This window comes from Oryx dammah, unplaced genomic scaffold (assembly GCF_014754425.2).
Source record: "Oryx dammah isolate SB20612 unplaced genomic scaffold, SCBI_Odam_1.1 HiC_scaffold_3, whole genome shotgun sequence".
NCBI classification, from domain to species: Eukaryota; Metazoa; Chordata; class Mammalia; order Artiodactyla; family Bovidae; genus Oryx; species Oryx dammah.
Genome location: NW_024070187.1, coordinates 9,024,832 through 9,041,142, shown reverse-complemented (window position 1 = coordinate 9,041,142; position 16,311 = coordinate 9,024,832). Strand labels below are relative to the sequence as shown.

General features: G+C 39.3%; 1 protein-coding gene across 1 annotated transcript; it reads left to right on the top strand.

Moving 5' to 3' along the window:
* Positions 1-9,856: 9,856 nt before the first annotated feature.
* On the top strand, positions 9,857-13,844 carry LOC120861697 (ribosomal protein S6 kinase alpha-5-like). Its single transcript, XM_040237405.1, is given in 5 exon segments — positions 9,857-11,103; positions 11,105-11,801; positions 11,804-11,901; positions 11,903-12,038; positions 12,041-13,844. Coding segments are annotated over 5 exon segments (2,310 nt in total). The 5' UTR covers positions 9,857-9,912; the 3' UTR covers positions 12,229-13,844.
* Positions 13,845-16,311: the final 2,467 nt, after the last annotated feature.

The following is a 16,311-nucleotide window of genomic DNA, read 5'->3' as shown; positions in this document are numbered from 1 at the left end:
AGGAGAGTGAAAAAGTTGGCTTAAAGCTCAACATTCAGAAAATGAACATCATGGCATCTGGTCCCATCACTTCATGGGAAATAGACAGGGAAACAGTGGAAACAGTGTCAGACTTTATTTTGGGGGGGCTCCAAAACCACTGCAGATGGTGACTGCAGCCATGAAATTAAAAGATGCTTACTTCTTGGAAGAAAAGTTATGACCAACCTTGATAGCATATTGAAAAGCAGAGACATTACTTTGCCAACTAAGGTCCATCTAGTCAAGGCTATGGTTTTTCCTGTGGTCATGTATGGATGTGAGAGTTGGACTGTGAAGAAGGCTGAGCACTGAAGAATTGATGCTTTTGAACTGTGGTGTTGCAGAAGACTGTTCAGAGTCCCTTGGACTGCAAGGAGATCCAACCAGTCCATTCTAAAGGAGATCAGTCCTGGGTATTCTTTGGAAGGAATGATGACAAAGCTGAAACTCCAGTACTTTGGCCACCTCATATGAAGAGTTGACTCATTGGAAAAGACTCTGATGCTGGGAGGGATTGGGGGCAGGAGGAGAAGGGGATGACAGAGGATGAAATGGCTGAATGGCATCACCTTCTCTATGGACGTAAGTTTGAGTGAACTCCGGGAGTTGGTGATGGACAGGGAGGCCTGGCATGCTGCAATTCATGGGGTCACAAAGAGTTGGACACGACTGAGTGACTGAACTGAACTGAACTGAAATCAGGTTTAAGAAAATAAACATGATTTATTTAAGACTTCAAGACTTTCTTGAAGTCCTGATATAAACCAAACAAGTTATAAAGACTTAACTAGCCAAGAAGCAAGATTGAGACCATTACAAATGTAGGTATGTAACCATTTAAGACACTAAATATGCAAAACACATAACAAAATTGGTAGTAAGCCAGTTTGCAACCTCTAATCTAAATAAATAGAATAGAGAGACATTGTATATTCAAAGATGAGGACACTTAATATTGCTAAGATGAAACTTTTCCCTGAATTGATAGTCCTCACTATTCCTATTAAGATTTCAGCTGAGTTATTTTTTTTTTTTGCAGAAACTGTAATTTGATCTTAAAACAAAATGATGGCCAACTGATTTTTGACAAAGTTACTGAGGCAGTTCAATGTGGGAAAGACAGTTATTTCACAAATGGTATGAGCCATTTTGTGGCTCAGTTGGACATAATATATGTGAAAAAGTAATCACATTAATAAAATATAATTTAGACCTCTACCTCACACCATGTATAAATATTAACTATAAATGAATCATCCTAAATGTAAAGGCTATAACTTTAGAAAGTCTTGAATAAATCATGGGAAGAAATCTTTGTAACTTGGGTTGAGCAATTTTTAACTCATAAGAGGAATTTTGATCAATTGTTGTCACCTAAATTAAAAAATATATATATGCCTTAATTGACAAATTAGAGCAATGAGAAGACAAGTCAGTGACCTGATAGTCGTGTATCTGTTAAAGGACTGTATCTAAAGCATTTAAAGAATATATACAACTCAAATCCTAAAAAGAACAGGTCAGATAAAAATTTGCAAGATATTTGAACTGATATTTCACCTTAGAAATTTGAATGACTAATAAGCATGCTGAGGCTTCCCTTGTAACTCAGTTGGTAAAGAATCTGCCTGCAATGCAGGAGACCCAGGTTTGATTTCTAGGTCAGGAAGATCTCCTGGAAAAGGAAATGGTAACCCACTCCAGTATTCTTGCCTTGCGAATCCTGTGAACAGAGGAGCCTGGCAGACTACAGGCCATGGGGTTGCAAGAGTCGCACACGACTTAGCAACTAAACCACCACTAATAAGCATATACAACGAAGCTCTGCATTTTTAGTAATTAAATAATTACAACTTAAAACCATAGTGAGATGCCACTTCACTCTCTCTAGAATGGCGATATTGTAAAACAAATAATAATGAGTATTGCCCAGGATGTGAAGAAACTGGAACCCTCAGAGAATGCTGAAAGAAATGTAAAATGATATCACCTCTAGGAAATATTTTGGCAGTTTCTTAAAAAGTTATATACAAACTCACTGTAAGATTCAGTTACTCCAAACCTAAGAATTTACCTATGAGAAGTGAAAACTCATGTGCACACAAAGAGATGTATGCTAATTTAACTGAAGTGATATTCATAATAACTAATATTTTAAAATAATCCAAAATGTCTACTTAATGGTGAATGGATAAATGCAAGATGGCTTATACTTAAATGGTAATAGTATTCAGCAATATTAAAGTTTTTTTGTAAGTATTGAAAGAAACTGCAAAATGGATGAATCTCAAAACTGTTATGCTAACTGAAAAATGCTAGACCCACAAAATATATTATATGATTCCGTACATATGATGTATCCTGAAAAATCAAATTTATATAGAAAGCAAGCAGGTTAGCTCCATGTGACTGTTGCTAGGAACAGGGATTTGACAGCAAAAGTAAATACAAATTCATTTTGGACAGATTAATATTCTAATAATGTGCTGTGATGAAGGCTGCACAATTCCATGCATAATTCATAATCATTAAACATTATGCTATGTTAATTATGCCTACATAAATGTTTTAAAACCATGAGATTAACAGATTTATAGACAAATAGAAAAGAATACCCAATAATATATACCTAGATATTTGAACATATAATGCATGAGATAGAGTAATATTATAAATTAAAGTGAAATAAAGATTATATTAAAAATAACTGACACAACTCTCTAGAAATATTTTTAAAGAATTCTAAATTCACTATTTTTTACTATACAAAAATAGTCCTGAAGAATTAACTCTATATAATAAAAATCCTAAGAACATATTTATAATATTAAACTAAAAAGTGGGTAAATATTTCTAGACAAGAGACCTAGAACTATAAAACAATTAATGTATTTAATAATGCAGTTAATATTTGGATATGCTCAACAAAACCAAAAAGGCCAGAAATGTTAGGAAAATAATAATACACATATTTAAGATACAGGATTAATTGAGTCATTGCTTCCCTGGTGGCTCAAACGGTCAAGTATCTGCCTACAATGAGAGAGACCCTGGTTCAATCCCTGGGTCAGAAAAATCTGCAGAAAGAAATGGTGACCCCCTCCAGTATTCTTGCCAGGAGAATCCCATGGACAGAGTAGTCCGGTGGGCTACAGTCCATGGAGTTGCAGAGTTGAACACAACTGAAGCCACTTAACACAGACATACACTAACGAAACAAAGACTGAGAACCTGATAGAAAAATGAGCATTTCTTAGTAGATTAACTTCTAAAATGTCTAAAACTTATGAAAACACATTTAACTTTCTGAGCTGTTAAGATAAATGCAAATCAAAGCATTAACACTATTTTGAAACAAAAAAAAAGTTTAAAGTAATAATATATAATATTTTGTCTATGCCAGAAAAGGGGTAAACTCTTTTGCTCAAGGAAGTAGAAATCATGACAGATGCTTGAAAATCTATCCCTATTAAGTTTTGAAAATGAAATATACCCTATGATCCCCAAAGTCTTCATCTCTGAAACTTTAACATAGAATTGAAAGCAAAAGCACACAAGAATTATTGGCAACATATTTAATCTAGCTTTGTTCAGAATAGCAAAAGTAAAGAAAGTAAATGCTGTTCATTAAGAAAATGGTTGCATGAAATTTTGAACATAGAACTGTGCTGTTATGTTGTGCCTGTTTCTGCTCAAATCCATCCCCTACCCTTTCTTTTGATGTAATCTGTATTACAGAGGATACAACTGAATCATATTTCCCCAGCACCCACCAAATGGCTTATGAAAAAATTTTGCAAGTCAGAGCATTTGCAAGAAACTGGAGTGCAGGAGGTGAAGAGACTGGCTTTCTCTTGCCCTCTTTCTGTAGCAGGCTCTGGTTCTAGCAGTAGGAACCTCTCCAGGGTTCCAGCTCTTAACAAACAGCTTTTGATTCCTGGGCTCCGTTCCTCACCTTCTCTCTCTCTATTTTTTTTTTTTTTTTTTGGTGATGAAAACATTTAAGGTCTAGTATCTTAGCAATTTTCAAGTATCTAATCAGTTCAGTTCTGTCGCTCAGTCATGTTCGACTCTTTGTGACCCCATGGACTGCAGCATGCCAGACTTCCCTGTCCATCACCAACTCCAGGAGCTTTCTCAAACTCATTTCCTTCGAGTTGGTGATGCCATCCAACCATCTCATCCTCGGTTGTCCCCTTCTCCTGCCTTCAATCTTTCCCAGCAAATACGTAATACAATGTTGTTAACAGTAATTCAATTAAAAATGGTCAAAGAAACTGAAATGATATTTTTCCAAAGAAGAAAGAAATAGAAATAGCTAATGGTAACTTAGAAGAGTTCACTCTTCCAAGCTCATATAGATTAAAGGGTATTCTAAATCTAATGCCTATGCCTGGGTTGATAAATTTCTGTGCCCTTTTTATAAAACAGATATGAAATTCTCTTTATGAATGTTCTTCAAAGATTGCATAAGGAGCAAAATGAGAAAGAGAAGTCTATTTCCTAAATCAAATGAAAGCGCATATAGTGGTTAAGCTTCAGTGTTTTAAACTGTGAATCGTAATGTATGTCTGTTTGAAAAGTCTTGTTTTCCAAAGAAAATCTCTATGTAAGGATCATAATGTTAAATCATAAAAATTTCATGTTCAAAAAAGTTATGGACATAAAAATGTAATCAGAACAAATATAATAGATAAATTCTAAAACATGAAGAGAAAGCTCCTTGTCTTAACTCTCTTGTTTTGGAATGACATGTAAAAAAGAAGAATTATATGATAAATTTAAATACACATTTCAATAAATAGAAATTTATCATGTGAATTCACAAGTTGACTTATGAAATATAAAGTAAAAATAGTACATTCTAAAAATTCATGATCTATGAATAATAGGTGTAATGTGTATGTGTGTTGAGGGGGCAGTTATCTTAAAACTCTTATAGGTTTTATGATGTCCCTAAGTCTTCTATTTTCAACATTTATTTAAAAAATAACATCTAACTTTAGTGATTCTTATAAACTCTTCTGATATTATCACTCAGAACTACTCCAGAGATATTGGGACTGAAGGTATTTTCTAAAGAAATAGAAATACAAAACTAATTTACAAGGAAAAAGCCTTTATAGATACACTCTCACTTGAGGAAATCATGCATCATTCAAATGCTGAGACCATAATAAAAATGTAGGAAATAATGGTGCAGAGTCTGGTGGTAGACAGATTATATATGCCATGCCAAGACGATTGCATATTATGAATTTGTTGGAAGATTTATTTCAAAAAAATGACAGAACTGAATCTGTGGTTAACAATGATCACTCTGGAAAAACTAGAGAGGTCTAAATAGAAATGAGTTAGACCAAAACCAAATATCTGTCCATGTGAGAAAAGATAGGGACCAAAGTTAAAGCAATTTCAATGTAAATGGGGAGATGCCAAAAGATTGGGAGAAGTTAAGACCCTCTGATCTTTGTGATGATTGGGTTTAGCAGATGAAGTGTTGAACAAAATTTCACAATATTTATGAATAGTGAAAATAACTGTTAATGAACTTAAATGAGACAAATATATACAAGAAATAAATCTGGGACCAAATTAATGAATTATAATTAATGAATTGTGGGTATGTGGTCTCAAGATACTATGCTTTACTCATGTAAGTACTAAACCCATATGTCCTTTGCTATGACCTCTATGCAGTTCAAGAAGCAACAATTAGAACTGGACATGGAATAATGGACTGGTTCCAAATCGGGAAAGGAGCACATCGAGGCTATATATTGTTACCCTGTTTATTTAACTTCTGTGCAGAGTACATCATGGTAAATGCCAGGCTGGATGAAGCACAAGTTGCAATCAAGATTGCCAAGAGAAATATCCATAACCTTACATATGTAGAGGATACCACTCTTACGACTGGAAGGGAAGAGGAACTTAAGAGCCTCTTGAGGGTGAAAGAGGAGAGTGAAGAAGCTGGCTTAAAGCTTAATATTAAAAAAAAAAAAAAAAAACACAAAAACTAAGATGATAGGATCTGGTTCCATTGCTTCCTGGCAAATACAAGGGGAAAAATGGAAGCAGTGAAAGATTTTATTTTCTTTGATTCCAAAATCACTGTTGAAGTTGACTGCAGCCATGAAATTAAAAGATGCTTATTTCTTGGAAGAAAAGCTATGACAAACCTAGACAGCATATTAAAAAGTAGAGACATTACTTTGCCAACAAAAGCTCATATATTCAAAGTTACATTTTTTTCCAGTAGTCATGTATGGATGTGAGAATTGGACCAAAAAGAAGACTGAGTGCCAAAGAATTGATGCTTTTGAATTGAGGTTCTGAAGAAGACTCTTGAGAGTCCCTTGGACTGCAAGGAGATCAAACGAGTCAATCCCAAAGGAAATCAACCCTGAATATTAATTGGAAGGACTGATGCTGAAGCTGAAACCCCAATACTTTGGCCAACTCATGCAAGGATCTGACTCACTGGAAAAGATCCTGATGCTGGGAAAAACTGGGGACAAGAGAGGAGGTGACAGAGGATGAGATTGTTGGATAGCATCACTAACTCAGTGGACATGAGTTTGAACAAACTCTGGTAGATAGTGAAGGACAGGGAAGCATGGTGCCCTGCAGTCCATGGGGACACAAAGAATTGGACATGGCTTAGTGACTAAACAACGAAAACAAATGCAGACAAACTTCATTCAACTTAGTCAGTTACATGGGAAAAAATGATGCACAGTGGTGTTATTAACATTTGTATTTTGCCAGTATATTATAATCTGTTGGGGTATGATGCCACAGACATAGACTATTTTCATGATTAGTTATGCAGTGGGCTTGATACTTACCATAAGCCATAGGTCTATGAAGATGTCCAAATAATCTGCTCTAGTTAATTAATGATTTCATATATAGGGTCTTTTATACACATAAACAATCATTGAAGAGCAAGAAATATTTCTGGAAGATAGAAATATTTTATAACTTTACTAAAACTTGTATACATCTGAGTGCAGAACATGTACAAACATATACTTTTTTTTTTCAAACTTACTCATATGTACATATAAAATGTATATTCACCCCTCATCAGAATTTTACCAAAAGAAAAATTCCTGTAAATAAAACTAAGCATTTAAAATGTGGCATTAAGAGAAAACTTTTAAAATATATTTCTTTGAAGACAGTCTCTTCAATAAGTGGTGCTGGGAAAACTTGATAGCTAAGTGTAAAAGAATGAAATTAGACACTTCCTAACATCATACACAAAGATAAACTCAAAATGGATTAAGACTTAAATGTAAGACCAGAAACTACAGGACTCAGAGGAAAACATAGGTAGAACACTCTTTGACATAACTTACAGCAAGATCCTCTATTACCCACCTCCTAGAATCCTGGAAATAAAACAAAACAAACAAATGGACCTAATTAAACTTAAAAGCTTTTACACAATAAAGTAAACTATAAACAAGGTAAAAGCCCTCAGAATAGGGGAAAATAATAGCAAATGAAACAACTAACAAAGAATTAATATCCAAAACATACAAGCAGCTCATGCAGCTCAATACCAGATAGACAACCCAATCAAAAAATGGGCAGAAGACCTAAACAGACATTTCTCCATAAAGACAAAGAGATGGCTAATAAATACTAGAAAAAAATGCTCAACATTGCTCATTATTAGAGAAATGCAAATCAAAACTACAATGAAGTATCACATCACACCAGTCCAAATGGCCATCATCAAAAAATCTACAAACAATAAATGCTGGAGAGGATGTGGTCAAAAGGTAACTCTCTTGCCCTATTAATGGGAATGTAAATTGATACAGCCACTATGGACAACCGTATAGCGATTCCTTAAGAAACTAGGAATAAAACTAACATATGACTCAGAAGTCCCACCACTGAGCATATACCCTGAGGAAACCAGAATTTAAAAAGACATGTGTACCCCAGTGTTAATTGTAGCACTCTTTATAGTAGCTAGGACATGCAAGCAACCTAGATGCCTATCAACAGATGAATGGATAAAGTTGTGGTACACATATGCAATGGTACACATATACAGCCACAAAAGGGAATGAATTTGAGTAAGTTCCAATGAGGTGGATTAACCTAGAGCCTATTATTTAGAGTGAAGTAAGTCAACAAAAGAAAAAAATATATTGTATATTAACGTTTATATGAGGAATCTGGAAAGATGGTACTGATGAACCTATTTGCAGGGCAGAAATGGAAATGCAAATATATAGAACAGAACTGTGAACAGAGTGGGAGAAGAGGATGAGATGAATTGAGAGAGTAGCATTGAAACATATAATTTACTATATATAAAATAGATAGCCAGTGAGATTTGCTCTATGACACAGGGAGGTCATACCTAGAAGGGTGAGATGGGGTGGAAGGTGTGGAGCTGGGTGGGAAGTTCAACAGGGAGAAGACATATATATACCTATAGCTGACTCATGTTGATGTGTGGCAGAAATCAGAACAATATTATAAAGTAATTATCCTCCAATTAAGAAATTTTAAAAAATAAATAGAAGTTTTAATAAAAATATATATATTTCTTTACTTTATATTTTGCTTAAAAGTAGTCCACATGTGATTTTAAAAATCAAAGACAAAATAAAGCAGATTAAAATATTAATTTGAAAAAAAATTCTCAGAAAGTTCTTACTGAGTATAAATAAAAATATTTATATAATAAGGAATTAAGATATTTAAAGTCATAAGGAAGGGTACAAACCATTATATTTAATGCACGAAGGCTGGCAAAGCTTCAAAGTTCTCTGATATCACTTTATATATTGGCTTGTTAGAAATTTTCATGTTATTAGATCTAGAGTAATAGATTCATCAGAGAGCATAGCATTTTATTCATACAGCTACATTTATGTTTAAATCCTGCAGTTAAAGAATAATGTAGCATGATTATACATAGTCAGATCACGTACTGCTGAAGCCTGGCTTGGAGAATTATGAGCATTACTCTACTAGTGTGTGAGATGAGTGGAATTGTGCAGTAGTTTGAGCATTCTTTGGCATTGCCTTTCTTTGGGATTGGAATGAAAACTGACCTTTTCCAGTCCTGTAGCCACTACTGAGTTTTCCAAATGTGCTGGCATATTAAGTGCAGCATGTTCACAGCATCATCTTTCAGGATTTGAAATAGCTCAACTTGTATCCCATCACATTCACCAGCATTGTTCATAGTGATGTTTTTCTAAGGCCCACTTGACTTCACATTCCAGGATGTCTGGCTCTAGGTGAGTGATCACACCATCGTGATTATCTGGGTGGTGAATATCTTTTTTGTACAGTTCTTCTCTGTGTTCTTGCCACCTCTTCTTAATATCTTCTATTTCTATTAGATCCATACCCTTTCTGTCCTTTATTGTGCTCATCTTTGCATGAAATATTCCCTTGGTATCTCTAATTTTCTTGAAGAGATCTCTAGTCTTTCCCATTCTATTGTTTCCCTCTATTTCTTTGCATTGATCCCGGAGGAAGTCTTTCTTATCTCTCCTTGCTATTCTTTGGAACTCTGCATTCAGATGGTTATATCCTTCCTTTTCTGCTTTGCTTTTTGCTTTTCTTCTTTTCACAGCTATTTGTAAGGCCTCCTCAGACAGCCATTTTGCTTTTTTGCATTTCTTTTCTTGGGGATGGTCTTGATTCCTGTCTCCTGTACAATGTCACAAACCTCCATCCATAGTTCATCAGGCACTCTATCAGATCTAGTCCTTTAAATCTATTTCTGGAGGAGAGGCGGCGGGAGCGGGAAAGCGGCTCGCCCCGGGCGTCTGGGCTGCAGGGGCCGCGGCGGGAGCTGAGGGGCCGGGCGCCCCGGCGCAGCCCGTGGGCTCGGCTGAGGGGAAAATGGAGCAGAAGGGCGGCAGCGGCGGGGACGCCGGCGGAGAGCAGCTCCGCGTCGTCAAGCACGAGCTGCGGACGGCTAATTTAACAGGACATGCAGAGAAGGTGGGGATTGAAAATTTTGAGCTCCTGAAGGTCTTAGGAACTGGAGCTTACGGAAAGGTGTTTCTCGTGCGTAAAGTAAGTGATCACGATGATGGAAAGCTGTATGCCATGAAAGTTCTGAAGAAGGCCAGCATAGTCCGGAAGGCCAAGAGCGCGGAGCACACGCGGACGGAACGGCAGGTGCTGGAGCACGTCTGGCAGTCGCCCTTCCTGGTGACGCTGCACTACGCCTTCCAGACTGAAGCCAAGCTCCACCTTGTCTTAGATTATATAAATGGTGGAGAGCTTTTTACTCATCTTTCTCAGAGAGAGCGCTTCACAGAGCGCGAGGTGCAGATCTATGCTGGAGAGATCGTGCTTGCCCTCGGACACCTCCACAAGTTGGGGATTATATACCATGACATTAAGCTTGAGAATATTCTGCTTGATTCTGATGGCCATGTGATGCTGACGGATTTTGGTCTGAGTAAGGAGTCTGTGGCTGATGAAGCTGGAAGAGCATATTCCTTTTGTGGAACCATTGAATACATGGCACCAGATATTGTCAGAGGGGGAGACTTAGGACATGACAAGGCAGTGGACTGGTGGAGCTTAGGTGTTCTAATATATGAATTACTAACTGGAGCATCTCCATTCACTGTTGATGGCGAGAAGAACTCCCAAGCTGAGATATCTAGGAGGATATTGAAGAGCGAGCCTCTGTATCCGCAGGAAATGGGCGCTGCAGCCGAAGACCTGATCCAGCGTATCCTGATGAAAGATCCCGAGAAAAGGCTGGGCTGCGGCCCACGCGACGCAGATGAGATCAAAGAGCACCCCTTCTTTCAGAAAATAAACTGGGATGATTTAGCTGCCAAGAAAGTGCCCGCACCTTTTAAGCCAGTCATCCGAGATGAATTAGATGTGAGTAACTTTGCAGAAGAATTCACAGAAATGGACCCCACCTACTCTCCTGCAGCTTTGCCCCAGAGCTCCGAGAGGCTGTTCCAGGGCTATTCCTTTGTGGCCCCTTCCATTCTCTTCAAGCGTAACGCGGCCATCGTGGATCCTCTTCAGTTCCACGTGGGAGTGGACCGCCCGGGGCTGACAACACGTTGCGAGGAGCACGATGCTGAAGGACCTAGATCTGAAGGACACACCATTGGGAGAAGGGAGTTTTTCAATCTGTCGAAAGTGCATACACAAGAAGAGTAACCAGGCATTTGCAGTCAAAATAATCAGCAAGAGGATGGAAGCCAGCACTCAGAAAGAGGTGACAGCGCTGAGACTCTGCGAAGGACACCCCAATATCGTGAAATTGCACGAGGTTTTCCATGACCAGCTTCACACATTTCTAGTGATGGAACTTCTGAACGGGGGAGAGCTGTTTGAACGCATTAAGAGAAAGAAACATTTCAGTGAGACAGAAGCCAGCTACATCATGCGGAAGCTGGTTTCAGCTATAAGCCACATGCATGACGTCGGAGTGGTCCACAGAGATCTGAAACCCGAGAATTTACTGTTCACTGATGAAAATGACAATTTGGAAATTAAAGTCATTGATTTCGGGTTTGCACGCTTGAAGCTCCCTGATAATCAGCCTCTGAAGACACCCTGTTTCACTCTCCACTACGCTGCCCCAGAGCTCTTGAATCACAGCGGCTATGATGAGTCCTGCGACCTCTGGAGCTTGGGTGTCATTTTGTATAGGATGCTGTCGGGGCAAGTTCCGTTTCAGTCTCATGATAAAAGCCTGACGTGCACCAGTGCAGTGGAGATCATGAAGAAAATTAAAAAGAGAGACTTCTCCTAAAGGAGAAGAACGTATCCCAAGAGGTTAAAGATTTGATCCAAGGACTTCTCACAGTCGATCCAAACAAAAGGCTTAAAATGCCTGACTTGAGATACCAGTGAATGGCTTCAAGATGGCAGTCAGCTGTCCTCAAATCCTCTGATGACTCCAGACATTCTGGGTTCTTCAGGAGCTGCGGTGCACACGTGTGTGAAAGCCACCTTCCACGCCTTGAACAAATATAAGAGAGAGGGGCTCCTCTGGCAAAGAGGTGGAGGATGAAGAAGACCAGCACCAGCACGGAGAGGCGCAGCAGCTCCAGCGAGAGCTCGCACTCCTCGTCCTCCCACTCGCTCGGCAAGAGCATGCCCACGAGGGCGCTGCAGCCCAGCAACCCTGCTGAGGGCGGTGCCCCTGAAAGCCTCTTCCAATTCTCGGATTGAGAGCCTGGGGGCCTGGGAGCCGAGCCCGGCTCCGCTGTCCCTTCGGCGCCCTCGGCCTGCCTGGAGGCCAGGCTCTGTGTCTGAAAAGCCGCATCTCGTTGATCCCGTTGGCATCTGCCCCGTAGGGAATTTTTCCAGGAAAACCCAACTGGTTATCCTCATCCAGAAGCACCGGGCAGAGAATGGGACTGTGAGTAGAGCACACGGGATGCTGTTAGTGACCTGGATGATGCCCGCACGACTGTTCCTGAGAGGGCACAGGTGTCTGTCCGTCTGAGTGGGGGCCAGTGAGGTTTGAGCCACTGACAGTAAGTCACAGGGTCGTCAGAGGTCCGCCAGCAAGAGTTCCTAGGCCTGTGATGATACCTGTTGCTTCACCTTGTGGGTATTGTGGGTTTTTAAGAGATATGCATCCTTTGAACAGTGATTTATCAGCAAAAAAAAAAAAAGTCTAACTGTTTTCCAAAAGATTCTGTCAAGAATTTTATGTGTGGTGAGAGAGGATTTTAACTTATTGTTTTTATTTTATGGTTACCTATGATGATAACCTACTGTTATTAATCTTTTTCTAAAAACTAAGATAAAAGGCATACGAAGGCCCCATGCTGTGTATCGGGGGCCTCTCTGAGATGCATGCTAAGCTACGTATGATTTTAGTTTTGCACTGCTCTTTCCTGGCAGTTTGTTTTCATGGTTACTGCAGAATATTAAGGTACATGTCTCTGTTTTAAGTAATATTGCACTTTATAAAAAAACATGAATAAAGCAAGCTGTTTTATAAAGTGCACTCTTTAGAGCATAAGTACTGTATTCTTGCCCTTTTTTCCCCCACATTATCTACTTTAAATTTGCCCTCACATCCCCCTTCTGCTTAGGATGCAATGTGGAAGGGGCTGTGTTGCATGGTGTAAGTATTGGCCACTGAGGCACTGCTGTGAGGAACCCTAGACGGAAGCCCCGTTAAACACTGTGCTCGTGGGTACACTGTGCTGCACTGCAGTGAGGCTTTTCCTCCTGTAGTCAGATACTATGTACATAATATTTTAGAATCATATCTATGACTTGTTTGGAAGTTTTTCTGTTTAATTTTAAAACCAGAAAGCATATTTTATAAACTTAGGCAGAGCACTTGTATAGCTCAAAAGTTCTGAGTTCATAACCGAGAGCAAGCACTGTGTGCTGAAGAAATTTCACTGAATGATCGCTGCATTTTGGAATATGATTAATTCACTCCCCATGCAAAAGAAGAGGTGGCAGGATTTGTGTGCTGTATTTTTTTTAAGCCATCACACAAAATGTCAGGACTGAGGAAAGTGATTTTTTGCTATGTTTACAGGAATCATGTTTAAAAAGGTAATGCCCAATATGTTTATGTTGTCAGTTTTGTTAACAATAACCTCTTGAGCATTAGTTTGGAATTGGGCATGAAATTTATTTATTCTTTTCTTGAGATAATAGCAGCATTAATTTCAACCAGTTATGAATACTAAAAATCTTGCACTCTATGTAATAGTTGCGTATTTATTACTGAACCAATGTATACATTAATAGCACAGGCAGCAACAATGGCAAATATTAAACTATTTTCAAAATGTAAAAAAAAAAAATAAAATAAATAAATCTATTTCTAACTTCTACTGTATAGTCATAAGGGACTTGATTTAGGTCATACCTGAATGGTCTAGTGCTTTTCTCCACTGTCTTCAATTTCAGTCTGAATTTGGCAATAAGGAGTTCAAGATCTGAGGCACAGTCAGCTCCCGGTCTAATTTTTGCTGACTGTATAGAGCTTCTCCATCTTTGGCTGCAAAGAATATAATCAATCTGATTTTGGTGTCGACCATCTGGTGATGTCCATGTGTAGAGACTTCTCTTGTGTTGTTGGAAGAGGGTGTTTGCTATGACTAGTGCATTCTCTTGGCAGAACTCTATTAGCCTTTGTCCTGCTTCATTCTGTACTCCAAGGCCAAATTTGCCTGTTACTCCAGGTGTTTCTTGACTTCCTACTTCTGCATCCCAGTCCCCTATAATTAAAAGGATATCTTTTTGAGATGTTAGTTATAGAAGTTCTTGTAGGTATTCATAGAACTGTTCAACCTCAGATTCTTCATCATTACTGGTCAGGGCATAGACTTGGATTACCCTGATATTGAATGGTTTGCCTTGGAAACAGAGATCATTCTGTCATTTTTGAGATTGCATCCAAGTACTGCATTTCAGATTCTTTTGTTGACTATGATGGATATTCCATTTCTTCTAAGGGATTCCTGCCCACAGTAGTAGATATAATGGTCATCTGAGTTAAATTCACCTATTCCAGTCCATATTAGTCCACTGATTCCTAGAATGTAGGATTCAGCAATACATGGACTGTGAACTTCCAGATGTTCAAGCTGGTTTAGAAAAGGCAGAGGAACCAGAGATCAAATTGCCAACATCTGCTGGAACATCAGAAGAGCAAGAAAATTCCAGAAAAACATTTATTTCTGCTTTATTGACTATGCCAAATTCTTAGACTGTGTGGATCACAATAAACTGTGGAAAATTCTGAAAGAGATGGGAATACCAGACCACCTGATCTGCCTCTTGAGAAACCTGTATGCAGGTCAGGGAGCAACAATTAGAACTGAACATGGAACAACAGATTGATTCCAAATAGGAAAAGTAGTACATCAAGGCTGTATATTGTCACCCTGCTTATTTAACTTTTATGCAGAGTACATCATGAGAAATGCTGGGCTGTAGGAAACATAAGCTGGAATCAAGATAAAAAATTTTATTGAATACTATTGCTAGAATAGGGTGCAATCCTAAGATGGTGGAAGAATAGGACAGGGAGACCACTTTCTCCCCCACAAATTCATCAAAAGAACATTTAAACCCTGAGTAAATTCCACAAAACAACTTCTGAATGCCGACACAGGACATCAGGCAATGAGAAAAGCAGCTCATTGTCTTCGAAAAGAGGTAGGAAAAAATATAAAAGGCAAGAAAAAGAGACAAAAGATATAGGGAGGGAGCTTCATCCCGTGAAGGGAGTCTTAAAAAGAGAGAAATTTCCAAACACCAGGAAACACTCTCACTGCCGAGTCTGTGGAGAGCCTTGGAAGCACAGAGGGCAACATAACAGGAAGGAAAAATAATTAAATAATTAAAACCCACAGATTACGAGCCCAGTGGTAACTCCCCCAGAGGAGAAGCAGCTTAGACTCCTGCTTCCGCCACTAGCAAGTGGGGGCTGGGCAGGGAGGTGCTGGTTGCATTGCTTTTTAAGGATCGGGCCGGAATGCCCCAAGGGTATCCAGAGGGAACTAACTTGGGCTAGCAAACCAGACTGTGGGATAGCTACCACGTGAAAAGCTCTAACATAAGACATCGCCAGGACCATGCACAGAACAAAGGACAAAACAGAATTAGCCGGCTGCCGACCATCCCCCTCTGGTGACAGGCAGCCAGAGCCAGAAGGGGGCAATTGCAGCCCCAGAGAGACATTATCTACTGGACTGCAAGCAGGCTTCTTTGCTAATTAAGACTTCTTAAGGTTCTGGACAGTCATCATCTGCCAGATAAGGTGCGCCAGTTGTACACCCAGAAAACCGAGCAGCAGGTACAGGAGAGGCGATAAGTCGCAGTAATGGTGCTCGCCAAACACCTGAGCTACTCGGACCTGGGAAGGACACAAAATGCAGGCCCAACAGAGTCTGCACCTCTGAGAACTATCTGAGTGCCTGAACCTGAGCGGCTTAGACCTGGGAGGTGCATGCAGCCCAGGGCCAGCCTCAGACTGTTCCCAGAAGAGCAACCTAGAGCCTGAGCTGTGTGCGCCGTAAGTGGGGGCAGGCCCAGCATGGCTGAGACACTGCGAGCACACACCAGTGATATTTGTTTACAGCGTCCCTCCCTCCCCACAGTGTGACTGAACAAGTGAGCCTTAAAAAAGTGTCCACCACCGCCCCTCTTGTGTCAGGGCAGAAATCAGACACTGAAGAGACCAGCAAACAGAAGAAGCCAAAACAAAGGGAACCACCTTGGAAGTGACAAGTGTAATAGATTAAAACCCTGTCTTTAGTACCGACTACATAG